The sequence below is a fragment of the Oncorhynchus mykiss genome, chromosome 18 (assembly GCF_057628025.1).
Source record: "Oncorhynchus mykiss isolate SJ-2025 chromosome 18, ASM5762802v1, whole genome shotgun sequence".
Classification (NCBI taxonomy): domain Eukaryota; kingdom Metazoa; phylum Chordata; class Actinopteri; order Salmoniformes; family Salmonidae; genus Oncorhynchus; species Oncorhynchus mykiss.
Window position 1 is genome coordinate 58898615 of NC_143039.1, and position 22626 is coordinate 58921240.

Genomic DNA, 22626 nt, shown 5'->3' on the forward strand with positions numbered 1-22626 from the left:
TACAACTTGATTGGCATCCACCTATGGTAAATTAAATTGATTGGACATGATTTGGAAAGGCACACACCGGTCTACATAAAAGGTTCCACAGTTGACAGTGTATGTCAGAGCGAAAACCAAGGCATGGGGTCGAAGGAACTGTCCATAGAGCTCCGAGACAGGATTGTATCGAGGCACAGATCTGGGGAAGGGTACCAAAAAAAAATGTCTACAGCATTGAAGGTCCCCAAGAACACAGTGGCTTCCATCATTCTTAAATGGAAGAAGTTTGGAACCACCAAGACTCTTCCTAGAGCTGGCCGCCCGGCCAAACTGAGCAATCGGGGGAGAACGGCCTTGGTCAGGGAGGGGACCAAGAACCCGATGGTCACTCTTGACAGAGTGCCAAAGTTCCTCTGTGGAGATGGGCGAAAATTCCAAATAGACAACCATCTCTCTGCAACACTCCACCAATCAGGGCTTTATGGTAGAGTGGCCAGCCACTCAGTAAAAGGCACGACAGCCACATGACAGCACAAAGTACAGAGAGATCCTTGATGAAAACCTGCTCCGGGGCCTCCCAAATGGCACAGTGTTCTAAGACACTGCATCGCAGTGCTAGCTGTGCCACTAGAGATTCTGGGTTTGAGTCGAGGCTGTCGCAGCCGGCCACGACCGGGAGACCCATGGGGTGACGCACAATTGGCCCAATGTCGTCCGGGTTAGGGGAGGGTTTGGCCGGCAGGGATGTCCTTGTCCCATCGCGCAGTAGCGACTCCTGTGGCGGGCCGGGCGCAGTGCATGCTTACATGATCGCCAGGTGTACTCTGTTTCCCTCCGACACATTTGTGTGGCTGGCTTCCGCGTTAAGCGGCATCGTGTTAAGAAGCAGTGCGGCTTGGATGGGTTGTGTTTCGGAGGACGCACGGCTCTCGACATTCGCCTCTTCTGAGTCCGTGTGGTAGTTGCAGCAATGGGACAAGACTAACTACCAAATCGATACCACGGGAAAAACATGTTGTTTTTTTTAAATAAAGAATTTACAACAAAAGAACCTGCTCCAAATTGCTCAGGACCTCAAACTGGGGTGAAGGTTCACCTTTCAACAGCACAATGACCCTAAGCACACAGCCAAGACAATACAGGAGTGGCTTTGGGACAAGTCTCAATGTCCTTGAGTGGCCCAGCCAGGGACCGGACTTGAATCCGATTGAACATCTATGGAGAGACCTGAAAACAGCTGTGCAGCGACGCTCCCCTTCCAACCTGACAGAGCTTGAGAGGACATGCAGAGAAGATTGGGAAAAACTCTCCAAACAGAAGTGTGCCAAGCTTGTAGCATCATACCCAAGAAGACTCGAGGCTGTAATAATTTCCAAAGGTGCATCAACAAAGTACTGAGTAAACAGTCTAAATACTTATGTAAATGGGATATTTAAGTTTATTTTGAATCAATTTGCAAAAATGTCTAAACCTGTTTTTGCTTTGTCATTATGGGGTATTGTGTGTACATTGATGGGCACACACATCCCTGGGTCAATCCTCTTTTCAGTTCACTGCAGCTAGCGACTGGAACGAGCTGCAACCAAACCTCAAACTGGACAGTTTTATCCTAATCTCTTCATTCAAACACTCAATCATGGACACCCTTACTGACTGTTGTGGCTGCTTTGTATGATGTATTTTTGTCTCTACCTTCTTGACCTTTGTGCTGTTGACTTCACCCAATGTTTGTACCATGTTTTGTGCTGCTACCATGTTGTTGTCATGTTGTGTTGCTCCCATGCTGTGATGTCATGTGTTGTTGTGCTGTCTTTTGTTGTTGTCTTAGGTCTCTCTTGTTGTGATGTGTGTTTTGTCCTATATTTATATTTTATTTATTTTTAATCCCAGGCCCCCGTCCCCACAGGAGGCCGTTTGGTAGGCCGTCATTGTAAATAAGAATTTGTTCTCAACTGACTTGCCTAGTTAAATAAAGGTTAAATAAATACAAAATAAATAGAATAGGGGGGAACACTTTAATAAATTTTAGAATAAGGCTGTAACGTAACAAAATGTGGAAAAAGGTCAAGGGGTCTGAATAATTCCCGAATGCACTGTATGTATCATGGTTCTCTTTGCATTGTAGATTCGACATGGCAAGCTAGCTACCACTCTGGCTAGTAGTGGCTACATATAACCAACCTCCCCAAACGCTTCAAGCTCATCTACTGTCTTTCAAGAGAGCAAATTGGGTGGGAAGGGAAAAAAAAAATATATGCAAAAGGTAGATTTATTCATGTCAATATATCCCAGGACATTGTGTTATTGATACAGCATTGCAAAAAGTATTAATCCACCTGAAAATAGCCTATATGATATCTCTGTAGTAGTTAAGGAATAGAATTACCTGCTTTCCTTGCATCTCTTTCAGCACAATTTCATCCTCCTTCTCAGTTTTATTATCTGTGGCCAGCTCATCAAAGAACTGTGTGAGAACAATGTTCACACATTTTATTAAAATGTTCACATTGAAGATTACATTTTCTTTCTCGCCACATTCAATTAACTCAAAAATATCCACAAGAGGTATAACTACTCACACTCTTCTTCCCCTTTTTATCCTTCTTTCCTTTCTTTACTGATTTTTCTGAAGAGAGGGGAGATCAAATTTAGGTACAAAGATGAGAAAGTTGGGTCATCAACATACGGATCCACTGAATGACAAAAGAGAGTGGCCAAATGAGCCAGAAGGGAGGCAATGCCTTGACAGCCAAGACAATGCCTTGTACAAGGGGAGCGTAGGGGTGGCACATTTTCAGAATTACTTTTGGCAACACAGCAGTTCTTCAAACAATGCATACTAGCTATGACCTAGCTACGTTATCCTTCATGACTTGAATTATGAATTAATAATTCATTAATAACTAGCTACGACCCCGAGTTTATTACTCTTCCTCAAACGACTCGTCACTATTTTAAATGTCGAGCTGTCTCTACTTGAGAACAAGGAATAATTTGTCTGACACAATTACATGGCATGTTGTGTTGCTACCATGCTGTTTCGCTGCCATGCTGTGTTGCTGCCATGCTGCGTTGTCGTCGTAGGGTCTCTCTTTGTGTAGTGTTGTCTCTCTTGTCGTGATGTGTTTTGTCCTATATTTTTATTTAATTTGTTTATACTTTCAATCCCATCCCGCAGGAGGTATTTTGCCTTTTGGTAGGCCGTCATTGTAAATAAGACGTTATTCTTAACTGACTTGCCTAGTAAAATAAAATAGCAAGCTGTTAACTAACGTAGCTTCCAGCTAGCTAGTTAACCATCACTAATGTCACACTATGTTGTCAAAATACAGCATATCGCATGACAGCCAGGACAGATACTTGTTAATCAAAGATCACTGACTGAGGCACATTAGCTAGCTAATAACGTTTTATCTTAGCTAACAGTCTATTGCAACGGCTGAAAAAGACTCAGTTGTAACCATTAGCTTAGTTGCTGGCAGCATTTAGATACCTGCCACCGCTGATGGTGCTACTGCTCCCTCTTCTCCTTCCCATTCTGCGTCTTCTTTCGCTTTCTTGGGCATTTTCTGCTATTTATTTATACGGATATTAACAGAAAACCAACGACTTTATCTTAAAAAAATAACTTGAACCCGGTGGTAAGAGTGGCTGTCAGAGAAGAGCAAGTGTTTTATCACAACACATGCGGTTTGAGATTTTTCCATTCGTTGACGTAGCGACAGCACCACTGAGTTTCAGTCGCCCTTTGACGTGTGAATAACGAGTAAAGCAATATTTCACAGCGCCACTGGTAGGCTTGTCTAAGAATTGTATGCAATCGCTTGCGAGCACAAACAAACGTTTTTAATAGTGAAATAATATTTTTTTGCACGCATAGGATAGGTCTTACAGAATTATATATTTTCTCACTATATGGCTTGAAAGTTTCATAAAAAATGTAGTCAAGAAAAAGACCTACAAAACAAATGTACAGCAGATTTCGATGTATTGCGATTATATATATATATATATATATATAAAATATTGCCTATGGTTTTATAACATTTATTGATAACGATTTATATCGATATATTCATTCTGAGTCTAATGAAAGGCACATTTTCCTCCAATCAGCGCTACGCAGGTGTATGACGTGTGGGTGTTCCTGCGCTCGCGTGCTGCTGGACAAGGACATCGGGAGATGGAATGACATTTGTGTAACGCTTGATAGCTTCCCATTTCGAAACATTACGTGGGATATCAAAGTAAAACACCTGACTTTGAGGATTATTGTCTTACTATCTGGTCATTGCTAAACAGACTAATTGCAGTTTCGATCCAATTCGCTTCTGACACAGCAGGTATGCATGTTACTGTTAGATAGCTAACGTTAGCTAACCCAATATGCTAATCACGGGAGTGTGTTAACCATGGTGATCTAACTACTCGCATATCAACTAACTAGGTAGCGAGCTAACGTTAGCTTGCGTTTTCTAACTAGATTGAGGGGTCCCAATATTCATAAATCAATTAATGTATTTCCATACATACCACCTTCAAAGTTGAAGCATGGTTCATTTTGTTTCTGGTCGTGCCGACAAGACTGTCACTCAAACCACCCGACGGTTGTAAATCAGCTGGATCTCATGTTATTTAAGTCTCCAATGGGGAATGGTACGTCATAGTATTGTATATCATTGAAGCTACGAGAAGGAACTGTGCTTGGTGTATTCTGGCTCTGTAATCATTAGTGAATATCGGTTGTGTAACCTTAGGACAAGAAATCAACAAATGTTGCCACGGTTAACAGTACACTGCAGAGACTGCTTACGGTATATGTATCAAATCACGGTTCTAAAGTTGTAGAAGAAACAAAACGATATTCGCTTCTAGTTATAGGTGGTTGTCGAGTTCAAATGTAGCAAATGACAGTGCCTTATTGGAAGGGAAAGACGTCTGAGTAGCAATTATGATCTTGTTGTTTGCTGTTTACGCCACTAACTGTCATATGCTGCTACTGGCATAGCTTTTTCGCGCTCCAAAATAGTTTAAGTAGGGTCAAATGAGGACTGACATGCTTCAAATCTGTTGCTCCTAGCACTCACAAGACGGTGTTTGTTGTGTTGTTTTCTTCATTCAGTTAAAAGTTGAATATTAGGTGTTCTAAAACTTTTGACCAGTAGTGTAGGTCATATAGGTCTTGATTTACAGCCTAGCATCCTACACATGAACTCACAACTGTTCCTTGAGTAGCCTACACATGCCCGCACCAGGCCATATGGACATATCATTGAGATGGCCTAACAATGACTGTTCACCCTCAACGGCCCACCCTAACCCTTTCTCTTTATCTAGATTTTTTATTTGGGATTGAGAGGGGACCAAGAAGATAAAGAGCTGGTCCTTCCTTGGGGTTGCTGTGGAATAATGCCCCTGGTGATTGGAGTTACACATACCCCCTGTTTGTGAATGGCTGCTTGTAGAGGGGGTGTCGCCTTGTGGGTGGGGTGTGTGAGGAGCCATGGCAAAAGGCAAAGGCAACAGTGCTGGAGTCTTGTTCAGGTATTGTCTTGACAGACAGGTCTACATTAATTAAATATTTAAATAAGAGCAAAGCTGGATCCAGATCTGGACCAGGCTATATAAGAGCACCTTATTGAAAATCTTTACTTGTCCCATGTGAATTTGCAGGCGATGGATGTGCAGTGGAGTGGACAGATCCAGTCGCTCAGCAGCATATCATGGGCCCTGGTTCCCCCAAACAGTCTGAGGTACCAGAACATCAAGCATCTGGCCCTGTCACACCCCTTCCACCATGCCAGCCAGGGCCAACCCCACAGCCAGAGGCCCCCGGACCTGGACGAGGACTGGGAAGAGACAGTAAGCCTGTGTGTGCTGGTGCAGCCTGGCCCTGGGGAGTGTGATGGCCAGCACACCCTGGTGGAGATGCCTCTATTTGGGCAGACTAAACTAGGTGAACTCCTGGCTACGGGAGGACTCAGTAGGCCCGTGGAGTTCCTCTTCCCCTTGACCACAGTGGACGGGAGCCGAGAGGATGACATCAGTGTTGGGACGACTAAGGTTCAGGCGGAAGGTTCCAAGACGATGATGAACGAGGGAGAGACGGAAACAGAAAAGAGGGAGAGAGGATCATTCCGGAGCCTGTTTGAGACAGAAGGATGTCCAGCTCCATTTATGAATGGATCTAGGTTCTACTGCTTCCACTGTCCTGGGATGGAGCCATTGCCTGGTTATGGGAACAAATCGGGCCATATGATTGGACTAGAGAAGGAGATGTCACTGTTGCTCCACACCTCTCTGTATAGTAGTTATGCAGAAAGAAAGACAGTCAAGGGGGGTCACAGCGACAGAAAGAGGGAGGACGAGGAGAAACTGGCATTGATGTATGAAAAGCTGAGAATTGAGGTAAGAGGGGTTTGTTAGGGGATGGCTGTTTGATGGCATACACTTCTATTTAGTTATTAGTATTGATGATCATTTGTTTGATTTGCAGCTTCCTAGTTTCTTTATGAAGAGTCATGACTACACCATGTACACAAATGATATTGAGTTCGTCAACTGTATTCTAAATGCCAAGACCAGGTAAATGCTACTTTGTCTACTTAGCAGTTTCCTTCCCGAACTGAAATGGAATTGACCCGAACCCTGATATTTATACATATGTAACTACATGCATATAAACCCCCAATAGGTCTATATTATAATACAGCTATACTGTATATCCTCTAGGGGCAGAGTTCTGTACCAGCTGAGCCTGTCTCTGTGGAGGCTGCTGTGTCTCTGTTACTATGCTGAGGCCCAGTTAGAGGTACTGAAACTGACCAAGCACCCAGAGGACAGGACCATCAAGGCCAGGTGGAGTGTCAGAGGACTGCCCTTTCTCTCTCTGCTGCTGAGATTCTACCGCAAGGACAAAACTGACCTCTACAGGTACAGAAACCTGACTGGGATCTGTTTAACTTTATACAATGTTCAGACAGAAATGTATTGATTTAATTTGGTATTGTGTGGAACGGATAGTGTTTTTAGTCAATGTTCCTCTTCACTGTTAATTCTATGATCATTCATACTCTAATAAACACTGTCTTTCAACAGGTCATATGATGCATTCTCTACCTTCTACCTTGGCCATGATGGACTCATACATTGTCACAAAGTGGAAAAAGTCAGTGGCCATGTGGTTTTCTGACTCAGAAATGTTTACAAATAGCTAAGAAATACCCTCAGGTTTTGTGCCTTGCCGAAACTGATCACCTCAAACTTGCTGAGTATTGTTTTTCCGTCTTCCTCCAGGTGATGAAAGCCCAGCCGCCAATTCTGCCCGGGGTGACCACTCTGTTAGCGGGAGCCCTCGTGTCCCTGGGGGTCCAGGAGCACCGGCCAGCCCTCAACCTCATGCCCCCCTTGCTCTCCTCCCGACAAGGCCGTGACTGATAGAGATGGAGGGTCTGGAGGAACGAGCATGTGTGTACCATGAGAAGTAACGGGGAGAGGGGGAGACAGGCAATCAGTGTGGAAAAAAGTTTCCCTATTCACCCATACAATGCCTGCTCTGAAAATAACTATCCAAAACCGTTCCCTCTCTGGACTCACACAGCAATAGAATAGCAGCTACTACTTTAGTTGAAATGCAATCCAGGACTTCAGTTTATCCAGTAAGTCAAGTCGATACCTTGAGTCAGTTCCTTGTTAACGCACAAACGATTGCACAGCGCTTGTGTGATGTTGAACCACCTTCTGGGCCTATACGCTCACACTACAGTCTGCTAAATGGCATATTATTGGACAAACCTATTTTCACTGCATTACATGAAGCCTTTATTGCTTTTTTTTTAAGCATCGTTTAAAAACAATTCATGCCGGATTAATATTTAAGTTAGACTGATTTCATTAATGAATCCATTTCTGTTGTGTGCCTGGGAACTGGGCACACATGTCACTGGTGAACGCGTTGATGTAACAGTTGGCACACAGCCCAAGGAACCCCGTATTGAGGCAAGACCACATTCTATATAGCCAGTTGGCCTAACAGACCCTATGATCAGTGTACCATCATTGAATAGGTTGCTTTATGCCATATGAATGCATGATGTCCGTCTGTATGAACTTCATGTCAATCTCATTGAGCCGTAACTTTCACAAACAACCCCATCCTACCCTGGTTAAACTGCTATGGTCCTTCCGTGTTGATTGCTAACTGGCTGTGAGGGACAGGCGAGGCAGCTGCGTTGGACCTGACCTCAGTTGCATGACAGGACTCTGGATTCAGGTTTCTAAAAATATGAATTTGTCAGTTCGGTACTGACACTATTTTCTGATGGAAAACAAGTGGCACCTGAACACTTGATTGGAATGACAGTTTACTTTCAGTTGAATGGTTAAATAGAAAAGTAATAATTGTAGAATAGAGTATCTGTACATGTCAATGCAACTCAATCTTCCTCCATCATTGTTACAGTATGCTTCACTCAACATGTGTTCTCAAACTAGGTGACAGCATGCCACATGTTAGCACTACCATTAATATTCTAACATTTACTTGAAGGGGGCATACATAACACCTGTTGAATGATACTTGTAAAGGTGTTATGACTTCAGAAAAAAAATACGATTTAATTAAATCGTTCTTACCTAGTGCAGTGTTGCTACTTTAGGATTTAACCCACAGCTGGTGTGAAACCTGGTTGTCTGTGAATAAAACAAACGACTGATGTGTACCTACTGCTGTCCTTGACTGATTCCTATATCCTACCAAATAGTAGCACCTTAAGATTGAAGGTGTCTGGCAGTGTTATTTAAATATCAGCAAGATAAGCATTTCAGAAAGATCCGAATGGTCAAGCAGTCATTTTTTAAATCCTGTATTTCACTAAGTGTGGCTTGTCGAGGAATTTCCTATAGCATTTCTACATTGACTAAATGTTTATTTCAAAGCAACGGTCAAGTTAGAGCAGTCAACTTTTTACACCAGTCAGGGCAGGTTCTAGAAAGAAATACACCGGCATTTAACAAGGTTTCTCTTTGTCATGGTCCTGATTATGGCAGTTATGACGGTTAAACAACCATTGAGCTCCGTAGTCACAAAACAGCTAGATGACATGACAATCACCCTTAACATCCAAAACGCTAACATCCTATTTTGAAAGTAAATAGGTAATCATATAGCCTGGTTACACCAGACTGAAAACTACACTCACCATTGTTTTACATAAGCACAGTTCAGTCTGGTTTAAACAGGCTAGTGCTTCTTTCACCTTTAGTGTGGGGATACTGAGCTAAACACAAAAAGCCAATGGAAGGTTCCACTACTTTATTAACTTAACAAGAAATAGCTGTTGCATTATCACATTCTTAATACAATGTACAATTTGTGCTCATTTACACGTTAAAGCCTCATAAGGACAACTGGACATACAGATGACAACCAGTTAGGAATGAGTTTGTTGAAATGGAGAAGATACAACCTGTCTGTCATCTGTGTGCTAAAGCTCTTCTCGGTTTTCAGTGAGTGGCATTTTCCGTGGCAGCCCAATGAGAAAGCAGGGTCTTAGCAAGTCATGTCTGTTTTCTTAGCTCTTTGTCCTTCATTGGAATGTTGCAGAATGGAGTCTGGGGCACGTTACATGTTGAAGATAGAAATGTCCCGAATCAAGCTGACATGAACACACCCCTGGATACACCACATGGTTGTGAGTGATTGGCTAGGTGTGGTTATTGACAGGTGTGATAACAGATTAGAAGTCATCCAGGGGAAAAAAAAAAAAAAGATTGGCTAGATGGAGTTGTTGACAAGCCTGAGGACCAATAAGATTTAAGAGTCATCTAGCGAGAAGGCCCGGTGTGTGTTGGGGAAACACTGGGAGCTGAAGTCTTGGTCACCCCTCACTCTCTCTTTGATGTCACTCATCACCTGAGACAAACACAAATCAAGGTTAGGGCCTGTTAGTCTGACGTTGACACACTTCCAAGTCTCGTTCACTCTGAAACAGCAGGGTGAACATGAACCAGAAAGAGGTTTGGGCTCAGTTTACTTTTTAAACTTTTGACTTTTCCTTACAAATGTATGTTTGATTGGCTTAGGGATGACGTTGCACCCTCTAGAAAGCAACACTGGCCATAGTTTACCTGTTCTTGGTAGGCATCCTGCAGCTCTGGCTCCTCTAGCTCCCCCTGGAGGCTATCTGGGCTAGTGACAGGTATGGCTCCTGTAGCCCGGGCAGCCCGACTCACTGCCACAGACAGGGACAGTTGAGGGCCCTCACCCTGGTGAGTCTGGGTGAGGGGGATAACAGGTCAACACTAACCAGAGGTGTTCAGTCGGTATGAAATGGTACTTTAAACGAGAAGTATTACCGCAACTTAAATAAATGAGAAATGCAAATTTGTATTTGATGTTGCGCTCACTTGCTTTAGAGATCAGTCAGAATAACCAGGAAAGTTCAGGCATTTGCTTCAAGAATGTTCCATGAGCAGTCTTAAGCACAGTGACAGTAATGAAGCGCCCCCCCCCAACACACTCACCTTCCTCCTCTTGGCAGGCATCCCATGGTGGTATGCGTCAGACAGAGGGGGCTGAGTTATCTTCCTCTGAGACAGCATGTCATGTCTGATGATAGGAACCCACTCCTGATGAACAAACACAGGTTGAAGAGGTGGGCCTGTAACTGTTTAGTCACACGTTCAAATACTACATCTGGTGGGATTCTAGGCACCCTAAATGCCATCTCTTGACTTTGTGGCACTTAACCCCTAAACCAGCCATTTCCAAACTCGGTCCAGGTTTCCCAAGCTGATTCAAATAACCAAAGGTTGAGTTGTATATTTGAATCAGCTGTGTCGTGTTAGGGAAGAAAAAAAAAAAAGCCACCCTTGGGATCCCCAGAACAGAGTTTGGGGAACGCTGCCCTAAACAGTAAAGCATAGCCCCTTACAGGGGGCACTGCAGCTGCCCAGGGCTCCACGTCTCCTACAGACTCCTCCCTTCCTCCTGCCGCCATGGCAACGGCTCTTCCGATCTCCCCCGATGATGCTCTCCGCGAGGGGGTGGTCACCTCGGGGGACGCTCCAACTTCCTGTCTGTCCCCTGATGAAACCATGGCCTCCCCTGCTGTGGTGGCTGGGGCCGGAGACAGACCTGCAGCCATCTAGTGATATGGAGAGAGAAGGTTAGCTGTACTGTATGAAGACTAACATGTCCTCAAAGCTGTGAACTTCCTTGCTGATGTCATGGAATTACCAGATCTTTTTCTAGGTGTGCCCAAGCATGCAGTGTCCTTATAAGCCTCAGATAACACCACCTGGCTAGACTAACCTATGTACCTCCATACACAATCACTCACCTCCATGTTCTGTGTGTCTGTCTGCTGTCCAGCCTGTGCCTCAGGCCCTGCTCTCCATGTGTGGATGACATAGTGCTGGATGTGGTCCTCAGTGACTGGGTTATGCTCCAGGATGACGTGGAGTCTCATGGTCATTATACTAGTCAGCCAGTTGACCAGGCTGGGGTTGACCTCTGCTGACATCCTCCTCTGTGGACATAGAGAAAACATATAGCTCTATACCATCCACACCAAACAGGACTCAACCCACAACCTAAACTACCAGATACAATGGGATTCATTGACTAGTTTAGCAACTAGCTTGTACAGTAAGAAGAAAAAAGTACTCGCTACCGAAAGTCGCTCTGGATAAGAGCGTCTGCTAAATGACAACGTAAATGTAGTGAAACCCGAGAATGTGGAACAGCTATGGTCCTGAGGACCGGTTGGGGAAACACTAAAGTCCATCAAATAATAGAGTGCACTAACGATGTGGTGATTGAGGACTTGGGTGAGAGCTCCCTGTTCCCCTCGGAGACAGTAAAGGTTGAGAGCCAGACACTCAAACAGACCCTGGGTGCAGAGCAGCAGCAGGCGGTGGCCAAACATGTGGTCTGCAGAGAGGTAGAGACAAACAGATGTACAGTCATGTTGCTGTTCGGTACTAGAGGAGGATTGTCAGTGTTCCGGTGAACCAGTTTGGTAACAATGGACATAGTATAGCAAAGCTGTGTTTTACCTAAGGGGTTTGAGTGTTTTACCTGTGCAGCGTAGGATATGCGTGGCCATGCAGGTGAACTGCTGTCTAAGGAAAGCGATGTTGGTTTGAATGATGTCCACTCCCTCTCTCACTGTCACTGTGGCCTGAGAGAGAGACCAGGGTACAGTATTACTACAGCATTATCAACCTATTGTGACAATTTGAGAGTGAGTGAGTCTTACAAAGCTCTCTGTTATGTACTCCTCCAGGCCATTGATGAGGTCCTCAGATGCTGCCTGCAAAGACAAGGTAGTTTGTTTCTAAACATCAAGCAGATTGATCAAATAAAGAGCAGGCCCTTTGACGTGAAATGGCACAAACATTGGTCTTAATTAAGGTTCTCTGCTAATGCAGAGAAGACTATGGCAACTTCATGCCATGATTCTCAACAAAACTGCAGGTGGCAGTAGAGCAGAGTTACTCACGTTGATATTGGCATCAGTAGGCTCTGGACCCTGCAGGTAGTGCTGGTTGAAGAAGTCAGTGAGCTGGGGCTGGATCCGGCTGATTGGCTGGGCATTACCGTGGAGTAACAACACCATGTCCACCATGGAGAAACTGTGACCCACCAGAGACAACAGGTCCCCGAAGAACCCTGCAGGTCAAACAACAAGTTCAGAAAACTTATTTCCCCTTTCCCCAAATAGGCCATCACATCACAGGTGACAAGGCACACCATCAGGTCAGGTGTAGATTGATAGATGTTTAGCTTTCTTACATGTATATTCTAGTCATTTGGCAGCCTCTTTTGAACCGGAGACACTTACAATAAAAGTATTCTACTTAAGTAGGTAAGACGACCACATATCCCAATCATTACAAGTAAAACCATGGAAATAGCCACAATCGTTTCTGTGCTAGCAGTATGTGTACGAGTGAAAGACCAGTACAACAGTTAAGTGTTACAAGGTTTTTCCTTTCGTCAGTGACTCACCGACTGCGTCCCCAGATCCAGGTGTGAAGAGGTTGGTGGTCTGAGACAGTCTATGGATGAACTGAGCAATGCTCTCCCCGTTCCCCTGCGGAGCCCCCATCATGGTGGAGAGGACCCCCTGGACAATACCTGTAAACAGCTCCGGGCTCAGGGAGGGGTCCCCTACACCCCCAGGGGCCACCTGAGGGGGGGCAGGGGTGCCTTGGCCAGGGGGAGGCTCCTGGCCGGGTGAGGTTGTGGGTCGGGAGAACACGGGTTGGTTAGCCTAGAAATGGGAGAGGAACTGCTGGGTAACACTGCAGTCATCTAGTTGTCTGGAGTTTACTTACACCTAATAATTAGCTAATTACAACTACTTCAACTTCTGCTAATTATGACTACTTTAACTTCATTACAGAGTAATTACATGATTATATTACCTAAGAGTTACTTTTCAGTCAAAACGATTATTAGAGTTCTCAAGAAGGTACCAATAGGGTTCAATCATTTAATCTCACCTGGGTGAATTCTGACATGCCATGGAAGAACCCTGGGACTCCAGGTACGGTCACAGTGATTTGTGGGTTAGCTCCAGCACCAGGGGCTCCTGGCCCGCCTGCGCCACCCAGAAGGGAGCCCAGGAACTGGGCTAGGTTGGCCTCGGCAACCCCCGCCGATGGCTGGCCCACAGAGGTGGTGGTCTGGCCAGAGGTGGTCTCCCCAGAGGGCAGGGGAGGGACTGGGTTGGAGGAGGTGGATAAAGAGGAACTGGTGGATGTCTGGTCACCTGGAAGAACTGGGAAAAAGACTTGTGATTCACTGTTAATTTTCACAAAACAGAAATGTGTATTTTCCAACATGGCAAATCTGTAGAAAGAATCTGAATATACCATGCAAAATCACAGTGATGGCACTAAACACTACAAAATAAAACCCATCATTCACCCAATACAATAATCAACCAATCACTCACCCTGGTGCCCAGGCATCTGTTGTCCAGGCATCAGGAGCTGTCCAACCAGACCACTGATCATCTGACTTACGGGAGAGTGAGCCAGAGGTGTGCCCTGGAAGAAGAGATCAGTTGAATGAGCGTGTAAGAGCAGGGCTGCACACCCAGACCAAAGTCCTTCCACAGACTTCTCCATGTCTGCATCTCCTTGCCTCACCTGTAGGTTGTGTTGTCCGCCAGTAGAGGGTACCGAAGCCCCGAGGTTTATGTTGGTGACCACAGGCTGGGGGATGTGGGGGGAGGAGGAGGGGTGTGTAACCACCACCCTGGCCCCAGGGGGCAGAAGGCTGTGAGGGGCAGAGGGTTCAGAGCTGGAGGTGGTCCCGGGGACACCTGGTCCTGGTTGCCCGGTCTGCTGAGAGATCTGGTGGACGATGGCCTGCATGAACTCTGGAGGAAGGTCTGGGATGTGGACCGGAGTAGCACCTTCAGATTGAGAGAGCACAGAAATAAATACTTGATTAAACAGTTAGCAACATCCCAGGGACTGGTGGTTCAGAGACTGCGCTATAGGAGTCATTTAAGGCTGTCTGGTGTATATACCATAGTGAATATAATGTAGGGGTCAAGAGCACGCACCAGGCTGTCCAGTACCAATAGGGATCTGTCCTTGGACCTGAGGGCTGCTGCCAGAATCTAATGGAGAGACAACATTAGCTTACAACTCTGAATATACATACTGGGTATGCAAGCTATTGCGCCATTCCAGGCTTGTGCTAACACAACTTTAAGGTTTCCTATAGGAGATCAACAATGACTGTCTCTCTCGGTTTGAATACCTAATGCATTGATAATTTGGTGCGCATGAGAAACAGTTCGGGCATGACAACTCACCAAGCGCAAGATAAAATTAAAAATGTCCCCTCCCTCACCATCCAGGTTCATCTGCATCATTACCACAGGCTCAATGGTCTGGTGGGTGATTCTGATCACATGCGGAGCCCCTTGGCCCTGACCTGGCTGCTGATTGGCTGAGTTGGGCTGTGGAGGGAGGGCCTGGCTCTCTGGTGGGCCAGGGGCCTGAGAAGGTTGGGCTAGGCCCTCAGCTGCCTGCCTCCCATTGGATGTCATAGTCACTGTGGTCCCCAGGTTTCTCTGAAGACAAGTCAATAATGTAAATTTGCACCGGCCTGAAATTTGCACCGGACCAACAGCTAAATGCTGGTAAAAAGTACAACGTTTAGTTAGTATTAGGCCCCGATACTGATATACAAAAATTGCTGAGAGTATAAGTGGAAGAAACTCCACAGTGACCTACCGGGACGTGGTGGGGCATACCACCCTGCAGCAGGACGGGGGAGCCGTAGTGGGACATGGGTCGAACCACGTGGAGGTGACGGGGGGGAGGAGTGGCCAGGTTACAACGCAGGTCGCTAAGGGCAACCAGGGTGTTGCCAAGGAGACGGAGAGCCTCCCCAACCAGGTTGAGAACGTGCAGGTCCTCCTCTCTCTCCTGGGTCTGACGAAAAAAGAACAGTGTGGTAATTGATTCACATCTGTTTAGGGCTCCTTTTTCCTCATGCAAAACAGTACTGTGACTGACCTATTCAAAAATACTCACTATACTCTGCGGTGCAGTTTACGATGCAACTTTTCTTCTGATCGACACCATTAAGGTTAACCGCCTAAGGTCGATGTCTGCACCCACGCTGAAATCTAATTAGCATAATACAAACATCCCCTTAAAAATGTGTCAGTATAAACTAGAGATCAGATTGGCATTGGATGCATCTCAATCCACTGCATCCGCCAGTGTTGCACTTCCTCATCTGCAGTGAAAGAGCTAGAGTGGTGTTCGTCAGACCATAAGATTTCACAAAAATGGGTCTTCTCACAAAATCACCTGTAGCATCCGAACGGTTTGGACTACAAACTCTGGAAATGCGACGCTCTCCGTTTTGCCCTACAGCAAACAAGCTTCTTGGGACTCGTCGGAAGTCAGTACAGCCGATCTGCCAACTTCTGTAGTGTCCAAACAGTTTGGGCTACACACTAATATGAAATGTCAGTTGTTATGCTCTAGGATGCCCACAGGCCTCATCTGAAGGTCCCCCAGTACCAGTTGAAAAAAAACGAATGGAAGTATTTATGCAGACTTATTTTTGGCACTAAGCAGAAAACAAAAAGTGATGTGTTGCACAGGTTGCAATAGCTAGTTGCTGGGAAATGGAATTGTAGTGTTTACGTTGTTGATGTAGTCCGCTGAAGTGGCAGCTCCCAGGATGGAGTTAGTTCTCTCTATGAAGGGACCCAGCCTCTCCTCCACCCTCCTCACCTCTGACAAAACCTCCACCAGCTCCGCTGGGCTGGGGTGGGAGAGAGACAGCTGTGTGTTCAGGAGGCACAGAAGAGGAGAGCGTTTTGATTGTACTTGAACTGGATTTTCCTTTTGAGCACTTACTTGGGCCCGGAGTGGGGTGGTCCCTCTGTCTGGGTGGAGGAGGTGGCAGGGGGAGGTGGTGGAGCAAGAGGGGAGGTGTCCATAGGCTGTGCTGCTCCTTTAGTGGCAGCTGTAGAGGAAGCTGAAGAGGTGGACTGAGATGTCTCCGGCTCGACTCGAGATGGCACGTCACTGGGCTGACCCTGCAAACAAACATGTCTAAAAAGGTCAACTCACTGAAAATAGATTTGTGTAGTATATCATAATAATAGCATAACATAGTATGCGAGTTGTAACTACCTCCAGTCTGTGGAGCAGAGATTGGGTTTCTCTTAGCAAGTTCTCAGCCAATTGCAGCCTCATCCTGGGCTCGCTCTGCACTGATTGGTCAACGTTGATATGCATATCTATTGAGCCATTGCGCTAGAAACAAGACGAATCATGAACATACCTTAATAGTAATATTAGTCATCTATATGACAATAAAATAAGTAAAAAATACTTACTCCAGTGCTGGTGCTGACTCTGGTATTCCTTCCTGCTTCTCCCACTCCTGCCATCATCTGCTGCACTTGCATCTGCCAAGGAATTCAGTTATTAGTACTACTACACTTGATACATTCAAATCGTCTAGACACTCAACTATTTCTAGAAATACATCAGGTACCCTTTAAAACTTTTGGATTCAAGACATTTTAGTTGCTTGATATTAGATTTATGCAAACAAAAAGATTATCTAAAATTGTATTTGTCAAATGCTTCATAAACAGGTATAGACTGAGAAATGCTACCAGGTCTCTCAACAATGCAGTGTAAAAATAAACAAATGATAGAAAATAGCAAGGAATAAATACACAATGACTAAGAATAACTTAGTACTGGTACCCAGTGTATATTGCTAAGTCGATATGCAGGGGTACAAGGAATCGGAGTTAGATACAGTGGCTTGTGAAAGTATTCACCCCGTTGGCATGTTTTCCTATTTTGTTGCCCAACCTGGAATTAAAATAGATTTTTTGGGGAGGGTTCATATCATTTGATTTACACAACATGCCTACCACTTTGAAGATGCAAAATATTTGTGGGAAAAAAAAAGAAAAAAAAAACTGAAAGCTTGAGCATGCATAACTATCCACCCCCCAAAAGTCAATACATTGTAGAGACACCTTTTGCAGCATTTACAGCTGGAAGTGTCATGAAGCAGGTCTCTATAAGCTTTGCACATCTAGCCACTGGGATTTTTGTCCATTCAAGGCAAAACTGCTCCAGCTCTTTCAAGTTGGATGGGTTCTGCTGGTGTACAGCAATCTTTAAGTCAGACCCCAGATTCTCAATTGGATTGAGGTCTGGGCTTTGACTAGGCCATTCCAAGACATTTAAATGTCCCCCCTTAAACCACTCGAGTGTTGCTTTAGCAGTATGCTTAGGGTCACTGTCCTGCTGGAAGGTGAACCTTCGTCCCAGTCTCAAATCTCTGGAAGACTGAAACAGGTTTCCCTCAAGAATTTCCCTTTAGTGCCATCCATTATTCCTTCAATTCTGACCAGTTTCCCAGTCCCTGCCGATGGAAAACATCACCACAGCATGATGCTGCCACCACCATGCTTAACTGTGGGGATGGTGTTCTCGGGGTGATGGTGTTGTGTTTGCGCCAGAAATAGCATTTTCCTTGGTGGCCAAAAAGCAAAATTGTAGTCTCATCTGAGTACTTTCTTCCATATGTTTGGGGGAGTCTCCCACACGACTTTTGGCAAACACCAAACATGTTTGCTTATTTTTTTCTTTAAGCAATGTCTTTTTTCTGGACACTCTTCTGTAAAGCCCAGCTCTGTGGAGTATGGCTTAGTGGTCCTACGGACAAATACTCATCTCTGCAGTGGAGCTTTGCAGCTCCTTCAGGGTTATCCTTGGTCTCTGTTGCCTCTCTTATTAATGCCCTCCTTGCCTGGTCCATGATTTTTGGTGGGCGGCCCTCTTGACAGGTTTGTTGTGGTGCCATATTATTTACATTTTTTAATCATGGATTTAATGGTGCTCCGTGGGATATTTTTTTATATCCCAACCCTGATCTGTACTTCTCCACAACTTTGTCCCTGACCTGTTTGGAGAGCTCCATGCCACTTGCTTGGTGGTGCCCCTTGCTTAGTGGTGTTGCAGACTCTGGGGCCTTTCAGAACACACACACACAGAGAGATCATGTGACAGATGGCACACTGGTGGACTTCAACTACTTATGTGACTTCTGAAGGTAATTGGTTGCACCAGATCTTGTTTAGGGGCTTCAGAGCAAAAGGGGTGAATACATATGCACACACCACTTTCAGGGTTTTTTTCAGTTACTTTTTCCATTTCACCAATTGAAACTATTTTGTGCATGTCCATTACATTAAATTAAAATCCATTTATATTACATATTGTAATGCAACAAAATTGGAAAAATACCAAGGGGGATGAATACTTTTGCAAGGCACTGTATGTGATGTGCATATAGGTAGGGATAGTGACTAAGCAACAGGATAGATACAGTATCAGCAGTGTATGTGATTAGTTAAAAGAGTAATTGCAAAAAGGGTCAATGCAGTTAGTGAAATAGTTAACCAATAGCTACCCAGACTAACTACTTAGCAGTCTTATGGCAACAAGCTTTTCAGGGTCCTATTCATAAATACTCTATGAAACAGCTGCACAGTGCACACCAACACACAACCTTGTCTCACCTGTATCTGCTGGGGGTCCATGATGTTGACGGGCAGGTTGAAGGTTCCCAGCATGACGTAGCTGTTCCCGTTGCGGTCCTGGGGGCCTCCCTGGGAGGAGGAGGTGGCACCTCCCTCTGTTCCTCCTGATGACACTCTTCCTCGCCCGCCAGCAGATTGGGAGGTCTGAGGAGGAGCACGCTCCACTAGGTGGATCACCTTATCAGCTACATCTGAAAAGGAAGAGTGAAGGGAGTGAGGAGCAGATAAGAGTGCAGGAAAGAATGAGAGCGGAGGAGAGAGGAGAACAGCAGGTCAGAGGATACTAGAACAAGGTGCTCTCACAACACCAATATACCATTAATCATTTTAAAGGCAACGTTTGTGAGATTCAGTAATCTCAACTGTTTTAAAACAGTGCAGAGACCATGTATGGAGTAAACTCAGCAAAAAAAAAAAAAAGAACCTTCCCTTTTTCAGGACCCCGTCTCCCAAAAATAATTCATAAATATCCAAATTTCAATGAAGATCTGTGAAGTTAAGGGTTTAAAACCATTTCCCCATGCTTGTTCAATTAACCATAAACAATTCATGAATATGCACCTGTGGAACGGTCATTAAGACACTAACAGCTTACAGACAACAATTAAGGTCACAGTTATGAAAACGGACACTAAAGAGGCCTTTCTACTGACTGAAAAACACCAAAAGAAAGATGCCCAGGGTCCCTGCTCATCTGCGTGAATGTGCCTTAGGCATGCTGCAAGGAGGCATGAGGACTGCAGATGTGGCCAGGGGAATACATGTCAATGTCTGTACTGAGAGTCGCCTAAGACAGCGCTACAGGGAGACAGGACGGACAGCTGATCGTCCTCTCAGTGGCAGACCACGTGTAACACCTGCACAGGATTGGTACATCCGAACATCACACCTGCGGGACAGCAACAACTGCCTGAGTTACACTAGGAACGCACAATCCCTCCATCAGTGCTCAGACTGTCCACAATAGGCTGAGAGGCTGGACTGAGGGCTTGTAGGCCTGTTGTAAGGCAGGTCCTCACCAGCAACATCACCACCTATGGGCACAAACCCACCGTCGCTGGACAAGACAGGACTGGCAAAAAGTGCTCTTCACTGATGAGTCACGGTTTTGTCTCACCAGGGGTAATGGTCAGATTCACGTTTCTCGTCAAAGGAATGAGTGTTACACTGAGGCCTGTACTCTGGAGCGGGATCGATTTGGAGGTGGAGGGTCCGTCATGGTCTGGGGTGGTGTGTCACAGCATCATCAGACTGAGCTTGTTGTCATTGCAGGCAATCTCAACGCTGTGCGTTACAGGGAAGACATCCTCCTCCCTCATGTGGTACCCTTCCTGCAGGCTCACCCTGACAGGAATGTTCTGTGCGTGCTTTCCTGCAAGACAGGAATGTCAGTGTTCTGCCATGGCCAGTGAAGAGCCCGGATCTCAATCCCATTGAGCACGTCTGGGACCTGTTGAATCGGAGGGTGAGGGCTAGAGCCATTACCCCCCAGAAATATCCAGAAACTTGCAGGTGCCTTGGCGGGAGAGTGGGGTAGCATATCACAGCAAGAACTGGCAAATTTGGTGTAGTCCATGAGGAGATGCACTGCAGTACTTAATGCAGCTGGTGGCCACACCAGATACTGACTTAATTTTGAGCCCCCCCCCCCCTTTGTTTAGGGACATATTGTTCCATTTCTGTTAGTCACATGTCTGTTGAAATGGTTCAGTTTGTCTCAGTTGTTGATACAAATTAATACAAAAACATTTACACGTTAAGTTTGCTGAAATTAAAATGCAGTTGACAGTGAGAGACGCTTCTTTTTTTGCTGAGTTTATATTACTTACAGTCTCCATTGAATAGAATAGTTGCTGGCTTTTTTACTCACTGTAGTCATTCAGTGTCCTCTCATCCTGCAGCACTCTGCCCTGGTAGATTAGTCTCTGCTTTTCCACTGGGATATCCACTGACGCAGATATGTGTTCTTTGAACCTCTTCAATGTCAACTAAAGGAGAAATAACAGGCTCAGTGCATCACTAGTACAGGGCTGAATAAATGCATGTCCCACTCATAAGTGTACAGCATAAAAGACTACAACGAAGTTACCTGAAATCCAAACGGATATATGCCGTTGGATTTCAGGCTAAAACAGAAGTCACAGCCTACCTCTCTCCGGACAGTGTAGCTCCTGCTCCGCGAGTCCAGGGTCTTCACTGTAACCTCTATGGTGCTTGCTGACTCCTCCATGTTTCTCTGCTAAGAGCACAGATAAATACAGTCAGAAAATGTACTTTATCCTAAAATGTCCAGCCATGAAGACAACTGGGGTGTATTCATTGCAGAAACCCCTTAAGAACCAAATTGAAGCAAACGGAAAGGAGGGACCTAACGTTACCCGAATATGTCCAATAGAAACTTTCGTTTGAGTTTTCAGTTGAGTAAACGGTTTCTGTAGCAAAATGTTTTGCAACAGAACCGGTTTAATGATTACACCCCTGATGTTTATCCCATCACCTCTCGATTAGTAGTTAATAAATCGTTGAGTACAATACCTGTATTCTCACTTGAATCGAGGCTGTTATTAGCTTGCTAGCCAGCTACCTAATCTACATGTATTTAAATCAGGAAGCCAGCTGACGTTTATGTTTTATTTAACTAGGCGAATCAGATAAGAACAAATTCTTAATTACAATGACGGCCTATCCCGGACGACGCTGGGCCAATTAAGCGCCGCCCTATGGGACTGCCAATTACGTCCGGATGTGATTCAACCGTTAATCTCAATTATAATTGATTTTGTCTTCGTTCAACGTCATAGCACGGAAATACACTGTTGATGAAATTGAAATGGCGTTACATGAGCAATTATCTACTTTGTCTATTCAAATATTTAGTTCATATTCCATTGATTGGTTGCTAAAAAGTGCGACACCATTTAGTGCAAGGACCCATATGACGCACAAAATGGGGAGTGCCCATTATAAATGCCTGTTTGTTTAGGTACGAGTCTGTGTGCATAAGCATGTTTCCCATGCCAATAAAGCCATTTGAATTGAGAGCGCGAACACAGCAATAACTGTAGACTCGAAAACAAATTGAACAAATTATCAATTTACAGTTGCATTTTAACATCAGTGTATCTAATGTACTTGAATGTACACGCTCCCTCTTAACGCGCTCACTCTCTGGGCCTTGGGAATTAGATTTGGAGTGGTGTTCCCTTTAATTCATCCCGCTCTATTTCCTCATCAGTTTGAGTTTAAACCGGTCTATTTTTAGCTGACGCCGAGATGGTGTGTGTCCATGGGCGCAATGTTAACCTATTACCTTCATGACACAACGTTCAGAACTAGACCGTTGAGCACAAATCCCAGACATTGCTTTCACCTTTCATGTGTTCTCTTATTGGTGCAGATATAAGGCAGTTGGCGAGGAGATAGGCTAATTGCCATAGGCGTAGAATAGCCACCATCAAATCAGAAATCAGCCGAATATCTATTTCAGGAGTAGAGCTCCTACTAGTGGAAATAAAAAACA

General features: G+C 45.0%; 3 protein-coding genes across 19 annotated transcripts in view; 1 reads left to right on the top strand and 2 right to left on the bottom strand.

Moving 5' to 3' along the window:
- The window catches only part of abcf1 (ATP binding cassette subfamily F member 1), a 33108-nt gene extending 28496 nt beyond the window's left edge, over positions 1-4612 (bottom strand). For 2 of the 7 annotated variants that reach the window (XM_090208881.1, XM_090208879.1), the window contains exons 1-3: positions 4516-4602; positions 2562-2608; positions 2369-2446 (exon numbers count right to left, since the gene is read on the bottom strand). In XM_090208881.1, coding sequence (XP_090065007.1) covers positions 2369-2383 — 15 coding nt within the window. In that variant the 5' untranslated portion in view covers positions 2384-2446; positions 2562-2608; positions 4516-4602. Of the gene's footprint in view, positions 1-2368; positions 2447-2561; positions 2609-3475; positions 3751-4515 lie in introns of those variants that run through there. The other 5 variants (XM_036953041.2, XM_036953039.2, XM_090208877.1 and 2 more) reach the window with 3 other exon arrangements.
- LOC110496458 (uncharacterized) lies at positions 4093-8702 on the top strand. 3 transcript variants are annotated; one of them, XM_021572384.3, is made up of 7 exons: positions 4093-4638; positions 5320-5526; positions 5656-6390; positions 6479-6567; positions 6715-6915; positions 7081-7150; positions 7279-8702. In XM_021572384.3, exons 2-7 carry the CDS (start codon positions 5434-5436, stop codon positions 7417-7419), a joined length of 1329 nt encoding a protein of 442 aa, XP_021428059.1. In that variant the 5' UTR covers positions 4093-4638; positions 5320-5433; the 3' UTR covers positions 7420-8702. The 3 variants fall into 3 exon arrangements, with proteins under 3 accessions (XP_021428059.1, XP_021428057.1, XP_021428058.1); XM_021572382.3 differs by having other exon boundaries at positions 4093-4325; XM_021572383.3 differs by having other exon boundaries at positions 4093-4229.
- A 578-nt stretch (positions 8703-9280) lies between these two features.
- Positions 9281-22043, bottom strand: LOC110496455 (large proline-rich protein BAG6). Of its 9 annotated transcripts, none has more exons than XM_036953037.2 (24): positions 21642-22043; positions 21256-21345; positions 20977-21094; positions 19086-19297; positions 16875-16946; positions 16669-16791; positions 16390-16571; positions 16174-16294; positions 15247-15447; positions 14945-15083; positions 14568-14624; positions 14146-14414; positions 13950-14043; positions 13495-13772; positions 12998-13262; positions 12489-12658; positions 12246-12299; positions 12065-12167; positions 11793-11917; positions 11325-11513; positions 10917-11129; positions 10507-10611; positions 10111-10257; positions 9281-9895 (listed from the first exon to the last, which is right to left on the bottom strand). In XM_036953037.2, exons 2-24 carry the CDS (start codon positions 21334-21336, stop codon positions 9797-9799), a joined length of 3417 nt encoding a protein of 1138 aa, XP_036808932.1. In that variant the 5' UTR covers positions 21337-21345; positions 21642-22043; the 3' UTR covers positions 9281-9796. The 9 variants fall into 9 exon arrangements, with proteins under 9 accessions (XP_036808932.1, XP_036808928.1, XP_090065002.1 ...); XM_036953033.2 differs by having other exon boundaries at positions 14861-15083; XM_090208876.1 differs by having other exon boundaries at positions 15550-16294.
- Between the last annotated feature and the right edge of the window lie 583 nt (positions 22044-22626).

Coding starts and splice junctions, on each gene's coding strand:
- LOC110496455 (XM_036953033.2), bottom strand. CDS start 21,336: ATGGAGGAGTCAGCAAGCACCATAGAGGTTACAGTGAAGACCCTGGAC. Junction 15,084..15,246: donor GTATGCCCCACCACGTCCCG/GTAGGTCACTGT, acceptor ACTTGTCTTCAG/AGAAACCTGGGGACCACAGT. Junction 11,130..11,324: donor CAGACACACAGAACATGGAG/GTGAGTGATTGT, acceptor CCATATCACTAG/ATGGCTGCAGGTCTGTCTCC.
- LOC110496458 (XM_021572384.3), top strand. CDS start 5,434: ATGGCTGCTTGTAGAGGGGGTGTCGCCTTGTGGGTGGGGTGTGTGAGG. Junction 6,568..6,714: donor ATTCTAAATGCCAAGACCAG/GTAAATGCTACT, acceptor TATATCCTCTAG/GGGCAGAGTTCTGTACCAGC. Junction 7,151..7,278: donor ATTGTCACAAAGTGGAAAAA/GTCAGTGGCCAT, acceptor GTCTTCCTCCAG/GTGATGAAAGCCCAGCCGCC.